The sequence below is a fragment of the Gavia stellata genome, chromosome 12 (genome assembly GCF_030936135.1).
Source record: "Gavia stellata isolate bGavSte3 chromosome 12, bGavSte3.hap2, whole genome shotgun sequence".
Lineage (NCBI taxonomy): Eukaryota > Metazoa > Chordata > Aves > Gaviiformes > Gaviidae > Gavia > Gavia stellata.
Window position 1 is genome coordinate 6,578,846 of NC_082605.1, and position 21,311 is coordinate 6,600,156.

The window sequence follows — 21,311 nt, forward strand, 5'->3', positions numbered from 1 at the left end:
ACTAATTAAATCCTTATTAAAACTGTCCACATAAAGTACCATTTAAATTAAAAACATTACAAGAGAGGGATCTGACAGTAGCATAGACATGGCATAATGGTTACAGTTTAGAAAACTTACATGTTATCAAATGACAGAATCCATTACAAACTCAAATCTTTACATGAGACTACATGAAGACTTTATGAAAGTGGAAATGTATGGATGCTTTTTCCTGTAGCAGGAATAACTGTTTACTGTTTAGGTGATATTCTGTAACTATAGGAGGTAAGTTTGAAAATAATGACTATTACCAATTCTAACATTAAATGCTGTCCAGATGCATCCATAATAGAACTGCACCTGTGCTACTTGTATAAAGAGCAATGACATTTTTCTCCTTTCTCAGTACTCATGTTTGAACTACTAAAACACTCCTAGCAGAGCACTTGGCATTTTTTCTATTCCCAAGTTTAAAATGGTAGCAGAAGTTACTCTTGTAGATGGCTGTTAGAGCCTCAGTGCATTAGTATGCTGAGACTGCCTCCTGTTCTCCCCCCTCCTGCAATACAGTTAAAGCCAAAACAAAAACCTGTAACATTTCTGGTATTACTGTACCTTCCCTAGCAATGTGCAACAGAATCACGTCATATACATTAGCCTTTAAAAGCAAAGCCCTGATTCAGGTTATAAAAATGTAATCTTTCACACTGCTCCCTCTTTGCAGGATAGCTTCTTCATGGTCTCATTGCCTTTGTGGTATGGACTGAGTTGATCATACTGATTTTAAACTGTTCCTTTTAGCTTTTACCCTCTACCCACAGGTCCTTGGCGTCTCTTCTCATTGGTTATTGCACCCTGGGGCTGCAGAAGAGGTGCCTGCCTGCTTCTGCTTCTTACGGCGTTTGTTCAGGAGGCGGTTGTTGGACGTTTTCAAGTCTTTGATTTTAACCTGATCATAGTCCACCCTCATGGTAGCCAAAGCGCTGGTCATCTCCTCCTGAAACCAAGGAAGCAATTTATTGAAAACCCTGAGGCAGAGAGTGCACAGCCACCCCACACTACTGCCAGGAGATGAATGTACAAAAAGGAACCTGCTGTTACACTACGTCCAGAAATAGCTGAGCCCTTTCTGCTGCACTGAACTATGACCAAAGGCTTCATTCTACTCATAGACTCATTCAGGAGGAACTATTCACACAGTGTTTCATATGTGAGCACGCAGGACCACACTCCGCTGGCATAAATTCCACCATGTCCCTATGCCCAGCGTTTCTTTCTGGCTGGCTCTGGGCCTTCACCAGCTACTGAGCCTGGGCTCCTTATACCAGAATCAGAGTGCTGCTTTCCTTGCTCTGTTACCAAACTAGGTTACCAGGAACTAGAATAAAGAGTCCACACAAAATTGTTTAAAAGTATGTGCTTCAAATTCACACGCTTCCTTAGTTTGAATTGTTGTTTAAGTGCAGGCAAATTTTAAACTTTTTAGTACGGCTTTGAACAAAAATCTGCTTAAGTAAATGAATGTCTATGCATTTAGTTCAGGAAAGGAAAAACAATTAAATATTATGGGAATGCTGGTGGCCCAAGGGAACACCTCTGGGGCCTATACAAAGCACAAGTATAAGAAGTTCTCAGAAACATGGAAATGAAGAAGGCTAAGTGAAACTATCTGTTTGATCTCTTTGACTCAGGAGGCAAAGGTTGCCTAAGTCCTATGAAATTTTACCATTTAACAGCTGAGACTATACATCCATAATTTAAATAAAACCAGTAATCAGTAAAATACACTACAGGAATGTTGCAATCATCAAAATGCCAAGCACTGTAAGTGCAAAAAATTCAGAATTAATTGTAAAAGCATGCCAACCTTATAAAGGCCAGCAGAAAGAGTTAAAGCTTGCGAACAACTTTTAGTCTGCCCTATAGTTTCTCTTTGCAGCAAGCATTCAACTTCCATCAGTACAAAGAGTAGGTGAGGCACCTGGTTAGATTAAGGGAAAGACAGATGTATTTTTATCTCCCCTCGCCAAATGTCACAACAAGACAAGGCTAAGGTTATTTAATGCTGTTTTACAATACAAGAACAGAGTAGAAAACCAGAATGCAGCTCAACCCTCCCACGCCATCCCCCTACATTTTCATCATATTCTTCAATTCACTGTAACAAACTTCAAGCTCCCTCAACTGTCTCTTCTCCTCTGTGGTTACATACAGTGGCTCAGCAGGTAGCATCATTAATAACTTTGATCATAAACATCTTCTTTGTTGGTATTTGGCACAGCTGTAAGGCTGTTGGATGAAGCTCAAATAGCATTCTTCTTTTTTAAACAGTTATCATACACACTACTCTTCTAACCAGGACTGTTTATGCTTCCCTTGTTTAACACGGTTGTATTCAAAATAGCCATAGTCTCCAAGGAAATAAGCATACACAAGGAAGCCAGCCCATCTAATCTCTTATCAGACTTGACTTCAAGAAATCTGAACTATGACTGACTCACTTTAACTTCATCCCAGTGGTCTTTATCCTCTTGCAGGACTCGTGCAGTATGAAGAGGAGTTGGTGGCACTGCCATTGATCTCTGAGAAAAGGGAAAAAAAACAAAAGAAGTGTTCTGCAAAATCACGTTTGGGAAGTGATTGCTTGCTCTTCCATGTGTATGGAGGGCATAAAAGTTTATCTAATGTCCTTCAGTGGTTCTTGTTATTCATGCTTTCAATCACTCCACAAGCTAATTCATGTGTAAGGTAGAAAAGGACTATAGTCCCCACATGAAAGTATCTTTGAAGAACAAAAGGAGAGAGAAATCAGTGCTGAGTTTGTTTCACTCTGCTCCCTTCTAGTCCAAGCAATAACACTGTGTTGGATAAATTTTTACGTACATTTTAGATTTTAACTGTCATTTCACTATCCATTAGTCAATGTTTTAGAATGGTTAATTTGACCTTTATCTTCTAGGATTTGTCATAGAAGTTTTCTTGTGCATATACATTAACTGAGATTACCAGTTTATCAGATCATAAGTGTGCCCCAAAGAGGAAATTATACTATTATTCAGAGTAAGGCACAGTTCAGAAGACAGTGCATCACTTGAGATGCTCTTCCACATAAAACTGAGATCTATGCTCACCTGCCGTGAAAGATCAGTAGATACTTTAAATTAGAATAAGGTACAATTTCTAAAGCACGAAGCACAGTTCTGTAGCTAAATTCAGCAAGAATCATAGTATTTCTTGCTAGTCCATAACCCAAACTATAAATTCATATTCTATCTCCCTTATGCTTTCTACTCAAACTTGCTGTCTACTGCTGTGGTGTCCTACACCAGATGCAGCTGCATGTCAACAAAGTTTAAGGAGATCCCTGTATATGTTGTTGTAAAATAAGTACTATATTGGAAGTAGCACTTATACTCCTACTCAGCACCACTGAGTAGTTACAGAAGTGGAAGCAGAAATCATGACTCCTGTATCCTCTGGAAAGGTACCCCAGCTGGCCAGGGTATAGTTTTATCAAGTACAGCTGGGAGGAGGGAAGTGGAAAACCAGCAGACTGGCATTAGTGGTGTCCCTGAGCAGGTGTTGAAGGTGCTCTCCTATCTGCTGTAAGCTGCTACTTGTTAAATAAATCTCATCTACAAGCTAACTAGAGAATTATGTGCTCCACCTAAACTGACAATTTTTGCATAGTCCACAATAGTAATTGTGCCATCCATCTAATAAGAAAAAAAGGGGGAAAAAAAAAAGGAGAGACAAACACCTTCCTCCACTGCTTGTGCAAGGCATCCCCGCTTACACGTTCCCACTTACGGATTTAGTAAAAGAAAAGGAAGAACGCAGACATTCACTATGTTGGTCTTTCTCTCTCCCTCCCCTCTGCCTCATGGGAACAATAGGTTCAGTGGAAAAAAATGCCAACCTGCAGCTCCTAGACCATTCTTCCAGGAAGGGTATTCTTGCATGGCTCTTTGGTGCAGCAGAGTCTATAGACCTTGTCTCTGATCTCCTCCTTATTAATTGGTTATATGCATATTTCAAGTAACATGTGTCGCTGTAGGTGGTAGCTTCCTTTGCTATTAGGCACCCATTCTGTCAAATTCATTGCCTGCTGACTTTTGGAACACCTCCTTCTTGGGTCTTCAAACACTTAAAGCTGGAGGTATTTATTCTGAACAGTGATTACATCTTTATTTGGTTAAAAAAGACTTAGAAACATTGTCTAGGTTCTGTTCCAGTTCTCCACAGTCTCTGTAACCTTAATTTCTCAGTTTTCACAACTCTAAATGAAGAAATCTATCAGGATCTTATATAGCTACATTTCTATATGATTCTAAGGGCTTTTAGATCTTCAAACAGGCATTATAGGAATGCTGACTATTAGTCATGCCTCTGTTTCTGCCCCTTCCTCTGAGGATCAGCATAGACAGAGAAAGCACTACGGGAGAATAGGGCATTCTACAGCAGAAGTGATTCTGTTCCTGGCCGATGATGTTTTGGGCAGCTAGAAATAAGACTGGTGTCCTTTTAGGCACAAATGTGAGAAGTATGATCTATTATTTTGAGTGACACCTACAGAGCAGAGATGATATCGTGAAACTCAGCCTGCTAACTCCCAGGATTCTTGTCTCTTCTTTGAAATAATTAATATTGTACTATTAAAGTCTTTTCTTCTTTTTCCCCCAAAAGTATTTTTTAAGGAAAAGTAAATTCAACCAAGTCATAGAATGAAACCTGAACTGGGACCATTAATAGCTCTGTGTACCACCCTATCTGGCAATCTCTTAGAGGGCACTAAGCGGAGACCCTTGCTCCTCCCCCGTGCATTTCCAAACTCTGCCAAGGATGAGAATTCCCACTAAGCACAGGACTCTGTTCACACTAACACAGCTATGCACAGTGGTGCCCAAGACCACTAATAATAGCTCTCTTTAAATCCTGCCCCAATGAAGTAAGTGCATACAGTTTATTTTTATATTTTTAAAGAGAGTAACACAAGCATATGCTGCAGAGTCAACAGTGACTGCTTGCTGACAGAAGATAAGAGATACATTCAGCTTTTGCTTCCAAGGACACCACTGTAGGTGTCTCTCTTTGTGTGTCCTCTGGTAACACCAAGAAGAATTGTGGTTCTACAGGCAGATGACCCTCGGTGGAGGGCACAGTAGGTTAATTAAGTTATTAACAGTAATCATCATCCTTCTCTTGCTGTGCTATGCGGAGCTACATGTTAAGTTCTGCATGTAAGAATTCATCTTGTTCCCTTGTAAAAAGAGATATGAAACTCACGTTAATCCAAGGGTGATTCATAAATTGAGAAACTGTCATCCTCTCTGTTGGGTCAGTCTTCAGCAAATGGCGAATCAGTTGTTTGGCTGAAAAACAGGATCAACATGGCATGTTGTAGTCTACTACTGTGTTCCCAAATAATCTCGAGAGCACAAAGACCTGCTGAATGAAGAAAGATTAATTTTGCAGAACTCAGAACACCTACCTATTGCTGTTACCATGTTAAGAAGCCACATACAGTCTGGTAGGTTATTATGCTTAAAGAGGCAGAAAATGAAAACATCCAAAACAAGAGTTAAGAAGGAAAGATGAAGGATTGGGGACTCCATCTATGCTATCTACATCACCAAATAAACTGTTTTGAAAGCGAGAACTTGAGAAAAAGAGAAACATAGGAACAGAAAGCTACCAAACTGCCTGTCTGGAAGATGGCGACAAGCTCGGCATTATGGGCTGAATAAATGCATAAGCTGATGTTTTGAGAAATGGTAGAAGACAAAAACTAGCACAGGCTGTGGGAGAAAAAAAAAAAAGACAATAAACTTTTCTTTGATAACTGAGAGGCGACTAAAAGGACAACAAAGTCAAAGAAATGGATTGTACAAACAGGCTTTGTAGCAGCTTTCTGTGAATATGGTATCTGCCACAGCAAGAGTACTAAGAAACTGAGATATGAGATGATGAGAGTCCGGACAAGAGTTTCATTAATGCAGGTGGACAGGCAGGAAACACTACATCCAAGGGACATTACTGAGAAAGACTTAAGCATAATTTCCTTGGGGGAACCTAGAAAAACTTGTGAATAAGAGTCCTCTTTTAGAAACATTGAATGCAAGATGACTAAATGCATGTAAGAAGCTGCCAGAAGTACAAATTGAGACTTCAGTTTGTCAGAGAGGCTGCAAAGGAGGTTTACAGAGATTACCTGGAGTCTAAAATGTACAAAGAAACAAACGGAGGGGACCACAAACAGAGCCCATTAAGATGATCACAGGAAGCTGGCAGGGAATTTAGAGGAAGCCTCCATAGATGATGCAATGAAGGAATGATTAGATAAAGAAAACCATGACAAGAACAACAGTATAAAGAAGGGCAAAAAGAAGCAGTCTGCTGAAGGTGCCTAGTCAGCCTAAAAATGTGCACATAAACTAGCTCATCTTAATAGGTTCAAAGGTAGAGGGCACCTGTCTTCATTCAGGGAAGCATACAGAAACCCTACAGATTTTCCAAGCGAACGTTCTCTCACCAAGCTCCCCTAGCATTTTAATAAATGCTGTAATATGAACAAGACCCAAGGCAGAAAAAATATTAAGCCAGCAACCCATAGGTAAAACATCTTCCTTTTTAATGTTCAGTAGTCCATGCTGCACACGCAGCCATGAGATCCAATGAGGGGTTAAAGTGCCACAGATGACAGTATTATCCAATGGTAATTTGTTATTGCTAAACAGAAGACAATAATAGGATGCTAGCAACAGCAATATAAAGGGCTTGTTAGAAAAAAAGATGTACCCAGAGGCTGCTAACCTTTCCCTCTAATATGATGGGTAGGTGAGACTTCCAGTTTATCAGAGTGTCAGAATAAGAGGGAATCAAAAACATCCACTTTCAGGACACTTGTTTGAGCCCATCGAGGTCACAGCTGACCAGCAGCAGCTTTTGGTCAATGACTTATACAAAATAAATTGTTGACCTTGATTTAAGTGGTGGCTGGCAAGTTCCCACATCACAAAAAGCTGGCATGAAAACTTGCCATCCTTGCTGGCTGTATCACCAAGAAGGGCAAAGACTGAATGAGTTCTTAAGACAGTTTGCCTTTCTTCCAACTCAGCCTGCATTGCAGCTGTCCTGGCAGTCTCCTTTCTCAGGATTAAAGACTTTTGTTTCTAGAGGGTTTAATCTCTGCATTCACTAGCGCTAGCTGGAATTTGAAAGAAAGTTTTCAGTAGTCATTTACTTTCCGTAGTACTTAGGTTGCTGGCTAGTGTCTGAGTTCCCAGTCGTTCTCTGTATCATGTTACAAAAAAATAATTTAAATTCTAAAAAAAAAGGGAAACAAAAACTGGAACAGGTTCTTAGAAATAGTCTCTTGTAAGCACTCTACCACTGCACACCATGCACATACTGATAGGTAGCAGTGAGCATTGTTACCTTCCTCTGATACTTCAGCCCACTCTGGATTGGGAAACCCATATTGCCCCATCCGAATTCTTCTCTTCATCCCTGGAGAAATGGCTTGACCAGTGTTTGAGTAGAATGGAGGGAACCCACACAGGCTGTAAGAGTGGATAAAAGAACTCTTATAAGTAGGGAAGTCCTTTCATCTCTTAAAAAGTCCCATACAAGCTTATACTCTTCTGCAGGTTATATGATCCTAGTGACTAATTACTTCTAAGTACAAATTTAATAAGATGTGTCCTTTTTCCATTCATCAAGCCTCTTTCCAAATACTTACAGAATATATGTGATGACACCCAATGACCACATGTCACATGATTTGTCATACTTCTCAGGACCAAGGACTTCTGGGGCTGAAGAAGATTAAAAAGAGAAATTAACAGAGTACCAGATACTTCCTTTCATCTCCATCATCTTAGAAGTAACAGCACACTTCAACAACAAATATTGGAGGCATTAAAAAAATGCAACTCACTGCAGGAACTGGGTAGTATTTTCTACTGGCAAGTTCCTAAACACACCTAATGTAGCTTTAAGAAGGACTAATGGAGCTGGCAAAATGCCCTACTCTTCACCTTAGTGTCTCTCTGCTCAAGAGAGTACTAAGATTACAGAAAAGCAGAAGGAGCTATAGCTAAATGTGTACAGGGAGACACTGCACTGAAAGAGGCAGGAGCATATGTTCCAGAAATCAGAACAGAAAGGACCTACTTGAGCTGTGATAAAATTTTGAACAGTACCTACGTGGACTGTGTTTAGCTCCAGCAACTACAGACCAATATATTTTTCTTTGGCCTCCAGACCATTATACTTTTTTTCACTAAGTTACAAAATTATAGAGAGATACATTTAGAAGGGTTTCTTTTTTTTTTTTTTTTCCTGGAGTAGGTGAACAGGCAGGGAGCTTGATTTTGTAAGGAAAATGATTCTCTAAACATACAGCAATCATGACAGTTTATAAAAAGGTGTTGAGAGGGGAAATGTCAGCCTGTTTGTATACAAAGGCATAAAAACATATATTTCTAAGTTCCTTAACATTTTATCACTAATCCCAGGTTAAAAAAATTTAGAAGAAAGCATCAGAAAAAAATATTGCTATCGTAATTCTCTGCTAACAATGAATAACAATACCTTTCAGTACAAAAAACTATAAAAACTTACATCATAGAAGAGAAATAATTCTTCCAAAAAATTAAGCCCTTTTTCCTCCAAAGAAATTCCAAGTGCAGACTGTCTCAGTCATACCATGTGGTAAATGATGATTAACTCAAAGACCAAAAGGGACATACTCTAAAATGAGTGCATAAAGGACAGTCTGCTGGTGGCATTCATCACACAGTGCTCTGTCTTTGGACAAAATGCAGGCAAAAATTCAGCTATGATCAATGCACTTTGGTCTTCTATTACTAATTCCTCCATTTGCCAGCTTTAAGAAGCCTTACAGCTGAGGGAATACTCGCCCTATTCTCTTTTATTGCATTACTTAAGCTAAGGGAAGTTTTGCAAGGAAACACCCAAATAACCATGAAGCTAAATTCAAATTATGGCTTTTATTGCATCATTCAGAAGAAACATCAGGATTGCTTCAAGCGTAATCAGAAGCAACACGTTCTCTCTCTTTGATCCTCATTTGCATCCCCTGTTAAGGCTGTTTCCTCTGCAACCAAGAAAGCAAGCAGGAGCACTGAACTGTGCTGGAACTAGACTAGGTTTGGGTTAGATGCCAGTTTAAATTCTGCAGGCTACCTCTCTGCATTACATCCACAATAGATTTCCCATACGCTCCTACAGTCCACAGGGCCACTATAAGGGGAAGGATGACAGACTGAAACACAAAAGAAATGCATCTCGGATAACTTACCCACATAATAAGGAGTGTAACAGGGGGTCTGCAGTGCATTTTGTACAGTGGTTTCTTTGGCAAAGCCGAAGTCTGTGAGTTTGAGTACAGTATCCTTCTCTTTAGATGTGTAAAGCAAGTTTTCAGGCTGAAAGGCCAGCAAGAGAAAGAATGAACTGGACAATGAAGAGATGTCTCTAATGAGCTGAAAGGTCAAACCATTCCCGCTTGCCTGGATCACCACCAGCATCTAGGTCATCCTACTTTTCTCACATCCCCACCATACCATGCAGAAAGTTCCCTCCCAACATGTAGCATTTTTGCTCAGACTGAGGATCAACATCCATCTCAACATGGTATTTAGGAGAGCAAATCACAAGACTCTCATCAGGTCCAATGGGCATCAGGTCTGGCTTCTTGAGCCTCTCTCTAGCTCACTGCACTTAACTAGGATTGTTCTGTCTGATCAACACCAGTTGATTTGACAGCGCTCTGTACTGCACTCAGGTACCTGAGGTAGAAGACAAGACAAGTCATCAGCCAAACTCTCTATAAGCAACTGATGTAACTCCATCAGAATTAACTGATATAGACACAGTCCCCTGCCTGCTCCTTGCCTCCTGAAACCTGAGTTAATTCCACTCTTGCTCCACACTCCATAAAGGCCCTCCAAAACCAGAAGTGGCAGAGAGGGAAGTACAAGCTCTTATGCACAAGAACATGATTAACAGCACATCTCTAGAATCTGCAATTGTTTGAACTTGTTTTTGAGTTTCTCAGTCATAAGGAAGCTATGTCCTCTCTCATGCTAGTGTTTAGGGACATACAGAAGAAGGAAGGGCTTGCAAGAAAACAGGATTTAGGATCTACTAAGCAATTTGAACCATTTCTATGTTAGTTCACTGAGTGTGTAGGGCATGTTTGGGGCTAAGCACTTCTGTTTCTGTGCTGGTGATAGGCAATGGCACATAGCTCCACAAAAGTGAATAGATTTTTAGTCTCTGAACTGTTCTCCATCCCTAAAGAACCCTCAAACATACCCCTCAGTGACACCAAGCAATAGCAGTTCTCCCTCCAGCTAAACACACAGAAGCATCTGTAGAAAATTCACAAACTCAAAACTGTGGAATCAATCAGATGCCTCAGTCCATCACTGTGACCTGCTCTCCAGCACATTCCACCACACTGCCATATCGCTGCACTAGAAATGCCTTCGTGCAGCTATCTTGTCTTTGCTTATGCTGTGCACTTTACAGAATGAAAACAAAATACAGTACTACAAACCCTGTCAAATCTCTACAACAAGATCTGGGTACAAACTTTAGCTAATAGAACACACTGTTTCACATGGCAGTAACTGAGATCTTCCCATTTTCCCAAATATTTACATATACAATTAAAGTGGGCTGGATGCATGGAATTGGTATTATTCTTCTCATGTATACTGTTTCTCTGGTTTCTGAAGGGTTTTTTGTTTGTTTTGCTGTTTTTTGGGGTTTTTTTAGGCAAGTATGATTCTGAAAACAACTAATAACTGGCCAAGACTGTACATAGCGGTTTAGCATCTAGTGTAAGTTCACTTCAGGCACTGTTATTGTCTTGTTAATTAACTGGATTGCAAGTTGGTAGTACCTCTTTAATTAACCATCTGACTATCACCAGGTTCTTTTGCATTCCGTATACAGCTGGAAGGTATTAGCACACATGAATATTCTGACCTTTGACTAGTAGCAAAGTAGTTGCTAACAGATCCCTTCTCACACTGGCAGAGGAATAGGGACGCTTTGACCGTCTGATTGTACTCCTAGTTCTATTTAAACCACCACTGCCCATTCCTTTTTCTGCCTTACGCTCTTTTCTCCCTGCCCACACACGTTCAGGCCTCACCTTGACGTCTCTATGGGCAATGTTCATTGAATGCAGATACTGGATGGCTGTTCCGATGTCTCTCATTATCTCAGAGGCCTCTATAAATACAATTTTAGAGAAAGGTCACATTAACATTCCCACTGTAACTCAGGGACATGCTTGGGAATACTTATGACTTACGAACAGCTTGCTGGAATACAGGGCTAACGTCAAGACTAGAAAACCTAAAATTAGCCCTAACAGCTGTGTTTTGGTTTTGCAGGCAACCATACCCCCCAATTCTCTGGCTGCTCAGCCCTCCTCCTGAGCAGGCACTGCAACTGAACGGTTGAGACTCCTGCTTTTTATGATTTTGTAAATTTGTGCTTTAATTTGCTCACCAGAAAAGCAGCAAGAGCAGAGCAGGTATGCAAGCAACATGCAAGACTGTGGAGAAAGGGGTCCCAACCAGGACATATCCCTGATTGTCCAGGACAGGTTGTCCTTGGTGTTCCAAGTCAGAAGTTTAACTTTCAGCTTCTAGTTCAGGGGTAATAGGAGGATCTAACAGATTTTCTAAAAATAGAGCAACATAACAATATAGTAATTTTAGGATAGGTCACATCTTCATTCCTCACTGTCTTTAGGAGTTTTTCCTCAGGAGAAACAAAATCAACAGTTCTATTCTGCAAAGCCCAAACCGCCACCTTTGAAATAATATGTTTCTAAAATTTAACATAACCCCAGTGGGAAATTCTAGTGGTTGGTGAGCTGCCTTGCAACAGCAGTACTCTTGAAGTCTGGAAGAGTTCAGTTACACAGGGGGAGGTTTCAGAGCAGGGAGGAGTGACATTCCCATTGTACCAAGTGAGCATTATATTACTTCTCCATTGGCAGGGAAACAGAATCAGCAACTTCAACCTGATGCTCTGTTTTCTGCACAGGTAGAAACCTCAGCTACAGTAGTGAGAGAGAAGGTAGAAATTCTTGTACTGTAACCTGGAATCCTTTTTCACATAGCTTGAGATTGAAATTACACAATCTCAGGCAAGGACAACCAGAAGGCAGAAACACTCATCTTCGGGGGAAAACCTCGCACAACCTCCTGCTTCCTGGCCCAGGCCAAAAACCCTGGCTCCTAATGGGAAGTTGTGGCTGATACATAAACAGCCAGTGAACCTGGGGAATTCAGTGAAACAGGGCTCATTTATCTCAGGAAAGAATGAAGGTGGTTTTTTTGCTTAACACTCCCAGACGATTTCTGAGTAAGTATTCAGAATGTTATACAATGGTATTTAATGTAGAAAAATCATGTTTTTAGCAGAGTGGAGTCACTAATGATCACAGAACCAGTCTCCCCCCCCTGGAATCTTGTATTTTAGGAACAAATAAAGTTCCTGAAAATGCTTGTTTTCCCTACACAAGTCTCATACCACTTAAAGGATTCATCCCAGGCTAGGAAACACAGGATCAAAAAAAGCCTGGCCTCTATACCAGACTTGCAAAGCAGTCACAGTAATTTACAAGCTCAGGTGTAAATTCTTTTTCTTCTAATCATTTTGTCACGATGCTAATTCCAAACACTAACATTTTTACTCCTGAGCAGAAACAAGGTTTTGTCTGTTGTGAAGGGGCAAGGAGAACCAGTCAAGCACACCTGTGGTACTCTGCAAATAATAAATAGCAAAGACAATAAAAATGGCAATACTATTCTATTACAAGCTCTGTCACTGACTCATACCGGGTCTTTAAACTTGCACATAGTCCCTATTACAGATGAGCAGGCTTGTTTACAGTGTGGCTAATAACACTTCCTTTCAAGTAGTACTTTAAAACTCTTGAATAAGAGATGTTTCATCAAATGTGATTTGCTCGTTATATTCATCACCTAACAGTATAGCTGTGCACAGTGATGTTGTTTGAGGGACAGCCAGAAGAGAAATCACAGTAGGAGCTGCACTGATCATGTTAGAGGTGGTCTGGCAGGAGACCAGGAACTAGAGTAACAGGCTGTGGTGGTTCAGAATGAAGAAGCTGAGCAGATTTGTATGAAGAATCTTCCTCTAAACCTTCCACATTGTGCCTGAACTTGGCCAATTCTGGTAATTCCTGATATTCAGGAACTTTTAAAAATAACTGTTTAATACAGACTTGGATAGAAAATTAAAAAAAATAATTATAAATTACAAACAAAAATCAAACCAAAGAAAAATTCCTGTGAGAGAACTAAGCAAGGGGACAGAGAAAGGGAGAAGCCATCTTTCACAAACTTTAAAATTAAACTTGTGATTTTTCACCTCTCTCAGTGAAAGCTTGATCTCCTCTCTCCTGGATCCTGCTAAACAGCTCTCCTCCCTCCATGCTGAAACAAAGAACACAAACGCCCCCCCCCTTTACATGAGCAGAAAACATCAAATTAACACCTGACTGTGCATCCATATAATCACACAGAACTATGGCAGGAACAGATTAGAAGATATTACAGGCCTCCTATGCCAATGCTTCCTAAACATCACACTCATTTGAATCAATGCACAAAGCCATTCTGATATGGAATAAACAGAAAAGAAAACAAAACGAAGGACTTTTGATGTTTTCAATTCAATGTGCCCTGTCACAAGGAACATGACACACACAGTAGGGAAGTCAGATACGCTGGCACTGGGAGGCTGACAGTAATTTTGGTTTACGTGAGGATTGGAGATGAAGAGAAGAGAAAGAAGGAAGCAGAGATACTGAAAAAGATTATTAATTTGTCCCCAATGAAGAAGACAGTAACTGTGGTATTACAGATCAAGGAGAGAATAGGAAAGTTAAGAGTCAAAATAGTAGCAAAAAGGATCATGTCAGATCATAGATTTACATCTGAAGTTGGAAGCCAATCACAATCAAAGTGCATCATATTTGTAGAGACATATCTTTCAAGATTGTATTAATTAGTCAATGCTTTAATGAGAACAATTGTCATGGAGTACAAGGAAAATTTGTTTTCTGGTTAAGGTTCCTCATTCCTCCCTCATACAAGATGGCTGGAGCTGCTACACATTTCCCTACCAGTTCCATAAAGACAACAAAAGGTTTGCTGTGCAAACTAAAATTGTGCTGCTAAGAAAGCTCACCTAACTCTCATCTAACCCAACACACTCTCCCACTCCCTCCACCCCCTCAAAGAGCAATGTTTGGTGGGGGAATGCTGCTGGTCCATACCATTCCATGACAATGAGAAGGCATCTCTTTCCATGATGTATATTCTCATAAACATCCAGAACATGGACAATGTGGGGACACCCTGATGCTCGCCAGTGATATTCTACTTCCTGACGGGCTTTTGGGTTGTCATACAGGAGCTGTAAAGAAATAGGAGAGAGCAATGTCAGTGAGCCAGCATAATTCTGCTTTAAATTGGCACCTACATGCATTTGAGCTCAAAGATGGCGGCAGAGGCTACTCTTAGCACTTTCTCCAGCCAAAGGATGCCAATCCATCACAAGACTTTCACCATCTCTGGGCTGTCCAACTTCCTAGATTGAGGAATACAGAAACAACTGGTCCCTTGGAACTGGAAGGACCTCGAGTGGCAGCCAGGAGAGATTTTTAACCTGAGATGGAGACAGACCCATCTTACTCACCTCTGGATGGAAAACAGCAATTTTTTTCCTACTTGTTTGCAGCACCTGCAAACAGAGGAGAATCCCTCTGCTAAGGACAATAACCCTCTTACCCGCCCCCCAGCTGCTGGGAGAAGAGACTTCTAGGTGCAATGCAAATCCTTAAAGGTCAGTGAGATTTAAAACAAGGACTTTCACACTGACTCTGAATGCGCTTCTTAAATGCTACACAAATTTCTGACCCCATCAGGGTCAGAAAGGGACCTCTGACTTTCTAGATGCTTGAGCTTCTTTCTCTGTCACATGCAAGGCCAGTTTATTTTAAAGGTGCTAATCTCTAGAAGGGAGGTAAGAGCTCATCTTTCCTGATCCTGCAACCTTGTACACAAGAAACGTGTCCCTTCCCATTTGAAGAACTGCTCTCTATCAGATTCTGCAACTGAGCTTTTGTGCAACAGGGACACAGTGCTGAATCATGCCTTCTCTTCTCTGCCTTGTCTGTCTAGACACCACTAACACTTTGTGACAGAGACTCTCTTTACTGCACATTTATATGGTTCCTACACAATACAGCTGTGATCTGAGTTTGATACTTTATGACCTGTAGTAATAATCATTGTAATGATGGAGCAGCAACAAAACTGATGCTATATAAAGCATTGTCAAATGCATTGAAGCAGAATAAAAAACAAGCAAAGAGGAATCACCTCTGATCTATTTGCCTTAGAAAAGGACTACAACAACTGTGGGGGAACTGTTTCCAAACAGGCAAACAAAAACTATCATTGCTGCACTATTAGGCCTTAGCCTGAAGCTCCTCTCACTCATATTTGCTATTAGGTCCCAGTCAAAACACAACTGCATGATAATTGCTGAAAACAAGTATTAGCATGTAACCTGTCATTAGGGACCTATGAATCAGCCCAGGAAAATGAGATTGCTTTTCCATCCAATTGCCAAGCTAAGGCACAAATGGTGTCACAGGCACCTCTCAATATAGGGAAATGCATGATTTAAAGGTCACAGGAAGGAAGTCGCAAATTCTGGTTTCTTTATTGACTCCAATACAAACAATTTGCATCACTGGGAAAAAAAAAAAGCTTATACTTCTTTGCTGCTTCAACGTCCCTTTCAGCAACACAGACACAGTAAACATGGCAGGAAAGGCCTGTAACACTTTATGAAACGCTGGGGAAGTGCTCGGGAACCACTGGACAGAAGGTAAGAGGGTTCTCTTCTTTTCCAGGCTGGGAACAGGAAAAGGGGGACAAGTATTCCTCTGCCAAGTGCACATTTCTGTATTTTTGTGAAGCACAGAGAGGTTGCAGAAGGGGACAAGCGGCCTCAGGAGGGCTGCTAGCTCCTCAGCTGAATGGGCAGCGAGCCTCACCACCACGACCACCCTCCAGGCTCCCTCACAGCTCTGCTCCAAAGGCTCCAGGCAGATTTTCAGTGGTGCAAGGAGCTGAAGAAGCTTTCTTGCTGAGTTCAATGCCCTTGCAATCCAACCTACTTCTTCCACAGCTGTCGTTCTGCACCCAGAGCACACCCTTTTGAGATCACTAACTATCCGCCTCTTCCTTCCTGCTCCAGCCTGGCTATGGCCTGATTTCCAACACAAATAACTTCCTAAAGAAAGCGATGGCTCCAATTTGGACAAAAAGCCCATTAGTGAGTCCAAGTGCAGTTGCTTTACTTCTTTCAGCCATCAGCCCATTCAGCAGCTTTTCCTTCACAGCCACTGTGTTCTAGCTCAGTAGGACTGTCTATCAGCATTTTCCCCTCTGCCCTTCTGAGTTTGGGCTGTTGCCTAGAGGTCTCTTTAAAAGTTCATTAAATTATGTGTGCAACAATAAAGCCCAAACACCCTCAGAACTAACCACGCCATTTAGAAAAGCATTACAGGGTTTACTGCTTGGATATTACTGGATTAATGCCACTTCTGAGCAGAATGCTTCAAAAACCTTCTTGCCTATCCTGTGCTACTAATTACACATAACCATTCTCTTCACTAATGTTAACTGCACTATAATCTGTGTATCTTGTGCTTGCACAGTGTGCAGAGATATTGTTTTTCATGTTTGTACCAAGTGCTTATGAAAATTGTTTCACAGAATTGAATTCTCACTCTCTAAAGACCTTTTACAAGGCATTTTGATGCACACAAGGATGCTGCAGTTTCTTTTCTCCACCCCTACAAGCAAGTTTCATATACTCCTTAGTGCCAAGCTTGAATGTACTCATGTCAAGATGACACCTGGAGAAGCAGAGAAAAGGAAATGCAAAAATAAAGAGCAGATACACATACCAAGCAACATCTGATATATCAACCAACTGTTAACCTTTGGATTTCTCCTTCTGAGCCTTAAAAATAAATTAAATCTTTTCCTTATGACTAAAACTGGAAGACCATAAGTATACCTTTTAAGACATCTTAGAGACGCAGGGATCTGTAAAATGAAAGCCAGGCGAGGTTGAAAGCACCGATTTCTACAAAATTTAGGTGATGGCTTAGAAACACAGACTGAAATTCTAGCTGTATGGTTAAATTTAACAAACTTGCAAAAAACATAAACGGACATTCTGCTACCTTCCTGAGCCTGAAGAGAGATTGTGCTTCTATTGCTGCAATAGGTTCGAGAAGACTATGACCAGGTTCCCCTGACATTCTACAGAAGTGCAGAGGTAGTTGTGAACAAACCCAGAGTTACAGATAAGTTTTCCAGCACTGCTAGTTCACGCTGGTTTGAGGAAAGAGCAGCTTTGTCAAACAGTATCAGCTCAAGGAGCCCCCAGTCATCCCCCCAGAGTTCCCACACAGTTCAGCTGGGTCACAGCTTGTCACGATGGGCAGGATCATGAACCAACCTAACTTCAAAACAAGACAAACCCAAGAAACATGCCCCTTCTCCCAATTTTTCATGAAGCCAGATCAGTGATCCAATGTACAATGCACAGCAGCCTTTTCATAACAGTGAGGGAATGCCTATGTGCATGGTCGTGCAAGACAGTTTGGAACAGGAGCTGCGCAGCAGAAAACTATTTTTCTGGAGCTCAGCGTTACCGAACCATTGCCTAAAAGAAGCAGATGAAGCAAGTATTAACAGTTATTCACAAGGAGATGACCAAAAACACAGGTGATGGAAGGCAAGAAAGTACAAGAGCTCTAGAGCCCTAATCCCTAGTGATTCACACAACTCTTCTTGATATCTGAAAAAGCTGGAGAGGGAAGGGAGCTGCGCCATGGGGTGTGCTCCGCCTGTTTCGGAGGAACAACAGGGCAGATACCAGCAGACACTCCAGGATGCCCTGCTAATTCAGGGCCTGGCGGTAGAGGGAGGCCTGAACTCTAAATTCTGGGGTAATGGCCTAACTCAGGTTAGCAAGCACCTGCAAAACAAATTCTAAACTGCAGCTTGGAAGGCCAGCTCTGTGAAATTTCTCCCTGTGCAGAATTTGTTGATAGAAAAAAAACGGAGACTAAAAAGTGACACAGTATCTTCTAATTGCTTTTCCATTGATTCAGTGTTGTGTAAGCAAGGAAGGACAGCAGGAACCCTCATACCTTAATAGTCTGATCTATACGGGAAATAGCCTTCTAAGGACTCCAGGGAGCAGCAAGTGATTTTCTGGACTGTGAAACTGTAACAGAGAGAGAGGATATTCATGGGCACAGGTACGAAACAGGCTGAGGACAGGAAGCAATGACTTTTTTGTGACTTTCTCTTTAATAGGCACTAGCAGACTACACAGATTACTAATACACCTACGATCTGTTCCCTACATAGGGGATTAAGACCCCCAGCACATATGCTTTTTTATTTATTTTAAACTTCCACAATTCCTCCTAGTTCCAAACAGTGTGGTGCTTGGGTTAGACCTGTTACAGGCTCAGTTCTCATCTATTGCACGTGCCACATTAAAGCAGCATCTGACACTGCAAGCATCTTTTACTTACTTGCACCAATTCCCAAATCTGAACTCTCCTTCCATAGACAATCAGTTTTATAATCTCCACACTATTTTCCCCACAGGAAGGCTTCCCATTATTAAAACAGAAATGGGACCAGCAGAAACTTTCAGTCCTAGGGGTCCTCCACATGCAATACTGGTATATAGGCACTTAAATATAGTTTTATTTCTTTTTCTAGCAGGGGAAAAAAAGTCTCGGCTCAGGCATAAGTAGGTAAATGTCTCACTTCTTTTGCTTTCTTCCCTCTTTGCATGTAGCTGTTACAAAAATGCTGAATCCTACAAATAAGCTTTGGAATCTAAATTCACGCTGATACACAGAAACTAACACCATTTGCTGCAGAGCAGCTCTTCCAGTCGTTCTTTATTCAAGAGGGGTTGATGGCAAAGGCTTGGATAATGTTTCTTTCATCTCCTCCCTCCCCATGCTACAAAAAGAAGAGGTGGAAAAAAGAAAAAAAGAGCTATCACTATGGCTTCGAACATTTTGTCTTTTATTACATCCTGATTATTTGCACTACATCTATTAGTTCAATGTTAACAATCTTTATCTGTTTCCAGATCTCTTCATAAGGGATAAAGCCATCCTTTGTGTTAGAATGCTAAAGGAATTGAAATTATCAACGTTTTCTTCTTCATGCATCAGCACTGCCCGTCAGTCAAGCTGCAGCAAGAAACATGTGTCTTTTTGCAATGGCAGCCAGCAAGTAGGGAAATCCACACACACAAATCTCAAAGAAAGCACTGAATTTTTTCATAGAATAAAAAATAGAACACGTTTCTCCTCAAATCATTTAGTACTGAAGCATCAGTCTATAGACAAGGGATAAAACCAGAGGAGGCACAGGTAGTTGGTCCTCACTAAATCTTTCACTTTTCTGCTTTTATTTCAAATCCAGCTTAGGCTATCAAAAATTAAATCTGCTTGGATGCTTCATTGAAACAAACTGTCATCCCGATTCCTGCAGAGCTGTCCAAGCTGCTACCACAGTTGGCATTAACTGCCATCTCCATCAGTGCTCAGGTAGACAGCCAGTCCCAGAGGTGGGCTTCTCCAAGTTAATAGGAGAGCACAGTCAAGTGGCACGATTTTGCAACACTCCCTGCCTGTGGTATCTAATTCTTTCACTCAGCCTACTGAGTGTCAGGGTTTTCCTGTCTGCACTGAGGGACCCTTCTCTATCCACCTCTTCTCTCCAGTCTTCCAATCTCTACTCGGCTTATCTTTTGAAATGGCAAAAGCTACAACAGATCTTTGGTATCTTGCCAGCGGTAAGCAAAAATGAAGAGGACTCAGAAAGGACTGCTTACATGTGGTGTCGAAGTCACACTCTGAAACCAATTTCCAGCTCACACACAAGGCTTCAAATTTCTTAAGCTCACATTTTAAGGGGAAAATAGGAGGAAAGAGTAGAATGGACAAAAATAAAAAGAACAGCTTAAGAGAGAGATGTGCTCTTTTGAGTTTGCTCACTGGACGTACAGCAAATCTGCTGAAGAATTTAGCTCTCCGAGCACTCCTGCTTCTCCATCCCCAGAGAGTGCACACCACATAAATATTATTTTTGCTCCAAGCCTCTCTCCTGCCGTGCATCAACTAGGTCTCTCAAAAATAACTTTGGTGTGGTTCTGCATTTTATTTATTGTAGCAGTATTCAAATCACCACCAGGCACTCAATATGACTCTACAACCTGAGGTAAATAAATGAGACATACCACTATTAATTCTCTAATTACACATGCATCTAGCCATTCACTCTGCAAAGGTCAACTGTCTTTGTTCATAAATGTTAGTGGAGATGGGGCAAATACAACTGAAACGGCAAAGCAGTAGGCCAGTATATATTTCAAAGGTATCCCCTTGCACACGTGAGGTTAGCATAAAAGGCAGGCACAAAAACGAGCAAAAAAATGCCCATGAAGAAAAGCTATTGTCTTGATAAATACTCTGATAATATTATATGTATCTATTTGAACTGCAGTGCCAAAAGTATGCGACTGTACATTCGCTACTATGGGGTATATATAGATTTAAATAAAAAGCACGCTATGCATTTTGCTACATCCAGAAGATTGCTTTGCATTTTAATACTGTGCTTGCTTTGCTGTGTGGATGGAAAAGTAATTCTTACTGGCACCTTAAGATTCCAGTTATACTCAGTTGTGACAGGATACAAACCAGCTACATGCAGCTTCTATTTTATTCAAAATATTCCAACTGTATTTTGAAAGGAAAATAAATCACCAACAGCTACTAACATGCTGTTACCAGACAAGCACATCCTCAAATGCTTGTTTATACAAGAAGGCCTAGAGATCATCTCCTCTGTCTACCTTCTTAAGACAACTTCTACTACAAAATGCTGCCATTTAGCCAAGCACTGACAACTGCATTCAATACCTCCAGTCAATATTCAGCACCTGGAGAGACCTGCTGCCCTTTCTGAAACCCAGACGCACTACAAAACATCCTTTCTTTCCTTGATTCTTTAATATGCATATTATGACCATCTGAGATGAAACAAAATTGGGAAGTTCTCTAGAGGTCTTTCCACCTTCATTTTAAAACCTCCCTTTCTCCAGGGATAGGCAGAAAC

General features: G+C 41.0%; 1 protein-coding gene across 1 annotated transcript in view; it reads right to left on the reverse strand.

Moving 5' to 3' along the window:
• Positions 1-810: 810 nt before the first annotated feature.
• MAPKAPK3 (MAPK activated protein kinase 3) overlaps positions 811-21,311 on the reverse strand; it is a 47,739-nt gene continuing 27,238 nt past the window's right edge. Inside the window, exons 2-10 of the mRNA XM_009811595.2 lie at positions 14,342-14,481; positions 13,432-13,496; positions 11,174-11,253; positions 9,308-9,434; positions 7,724-7,799; positions 7,420-7,544; positions 5,269-5,354; positions 2,484-2,564; positions 811-979 (exon numbers count right to left, since the gene is read on the reverse strand). Coding sequence (XP_009809897.1) covers positions 821-979; positions 2,484-2,564; positions 5,269-5,354; positions 7,420-7,544; positions 7,724-7,799; positions 9,308-9,434; positions 11,174-11,253; positions 13,432-13,496; positions 14,342-14,481 — 939 coding nt within the window. The 3' untranslated portion in view covers positions 811-820. The remainder of the gene's footprint in view (positions 980-2,483; positions 2,565-5,268; positions 5,355-7,419; positions 7,545-7,723; positions 7,800-9,307; positions 9,435-11,173; positions 11,254-13,431; positions 13,497-14,341; positions 14,482-21,311) is intronic.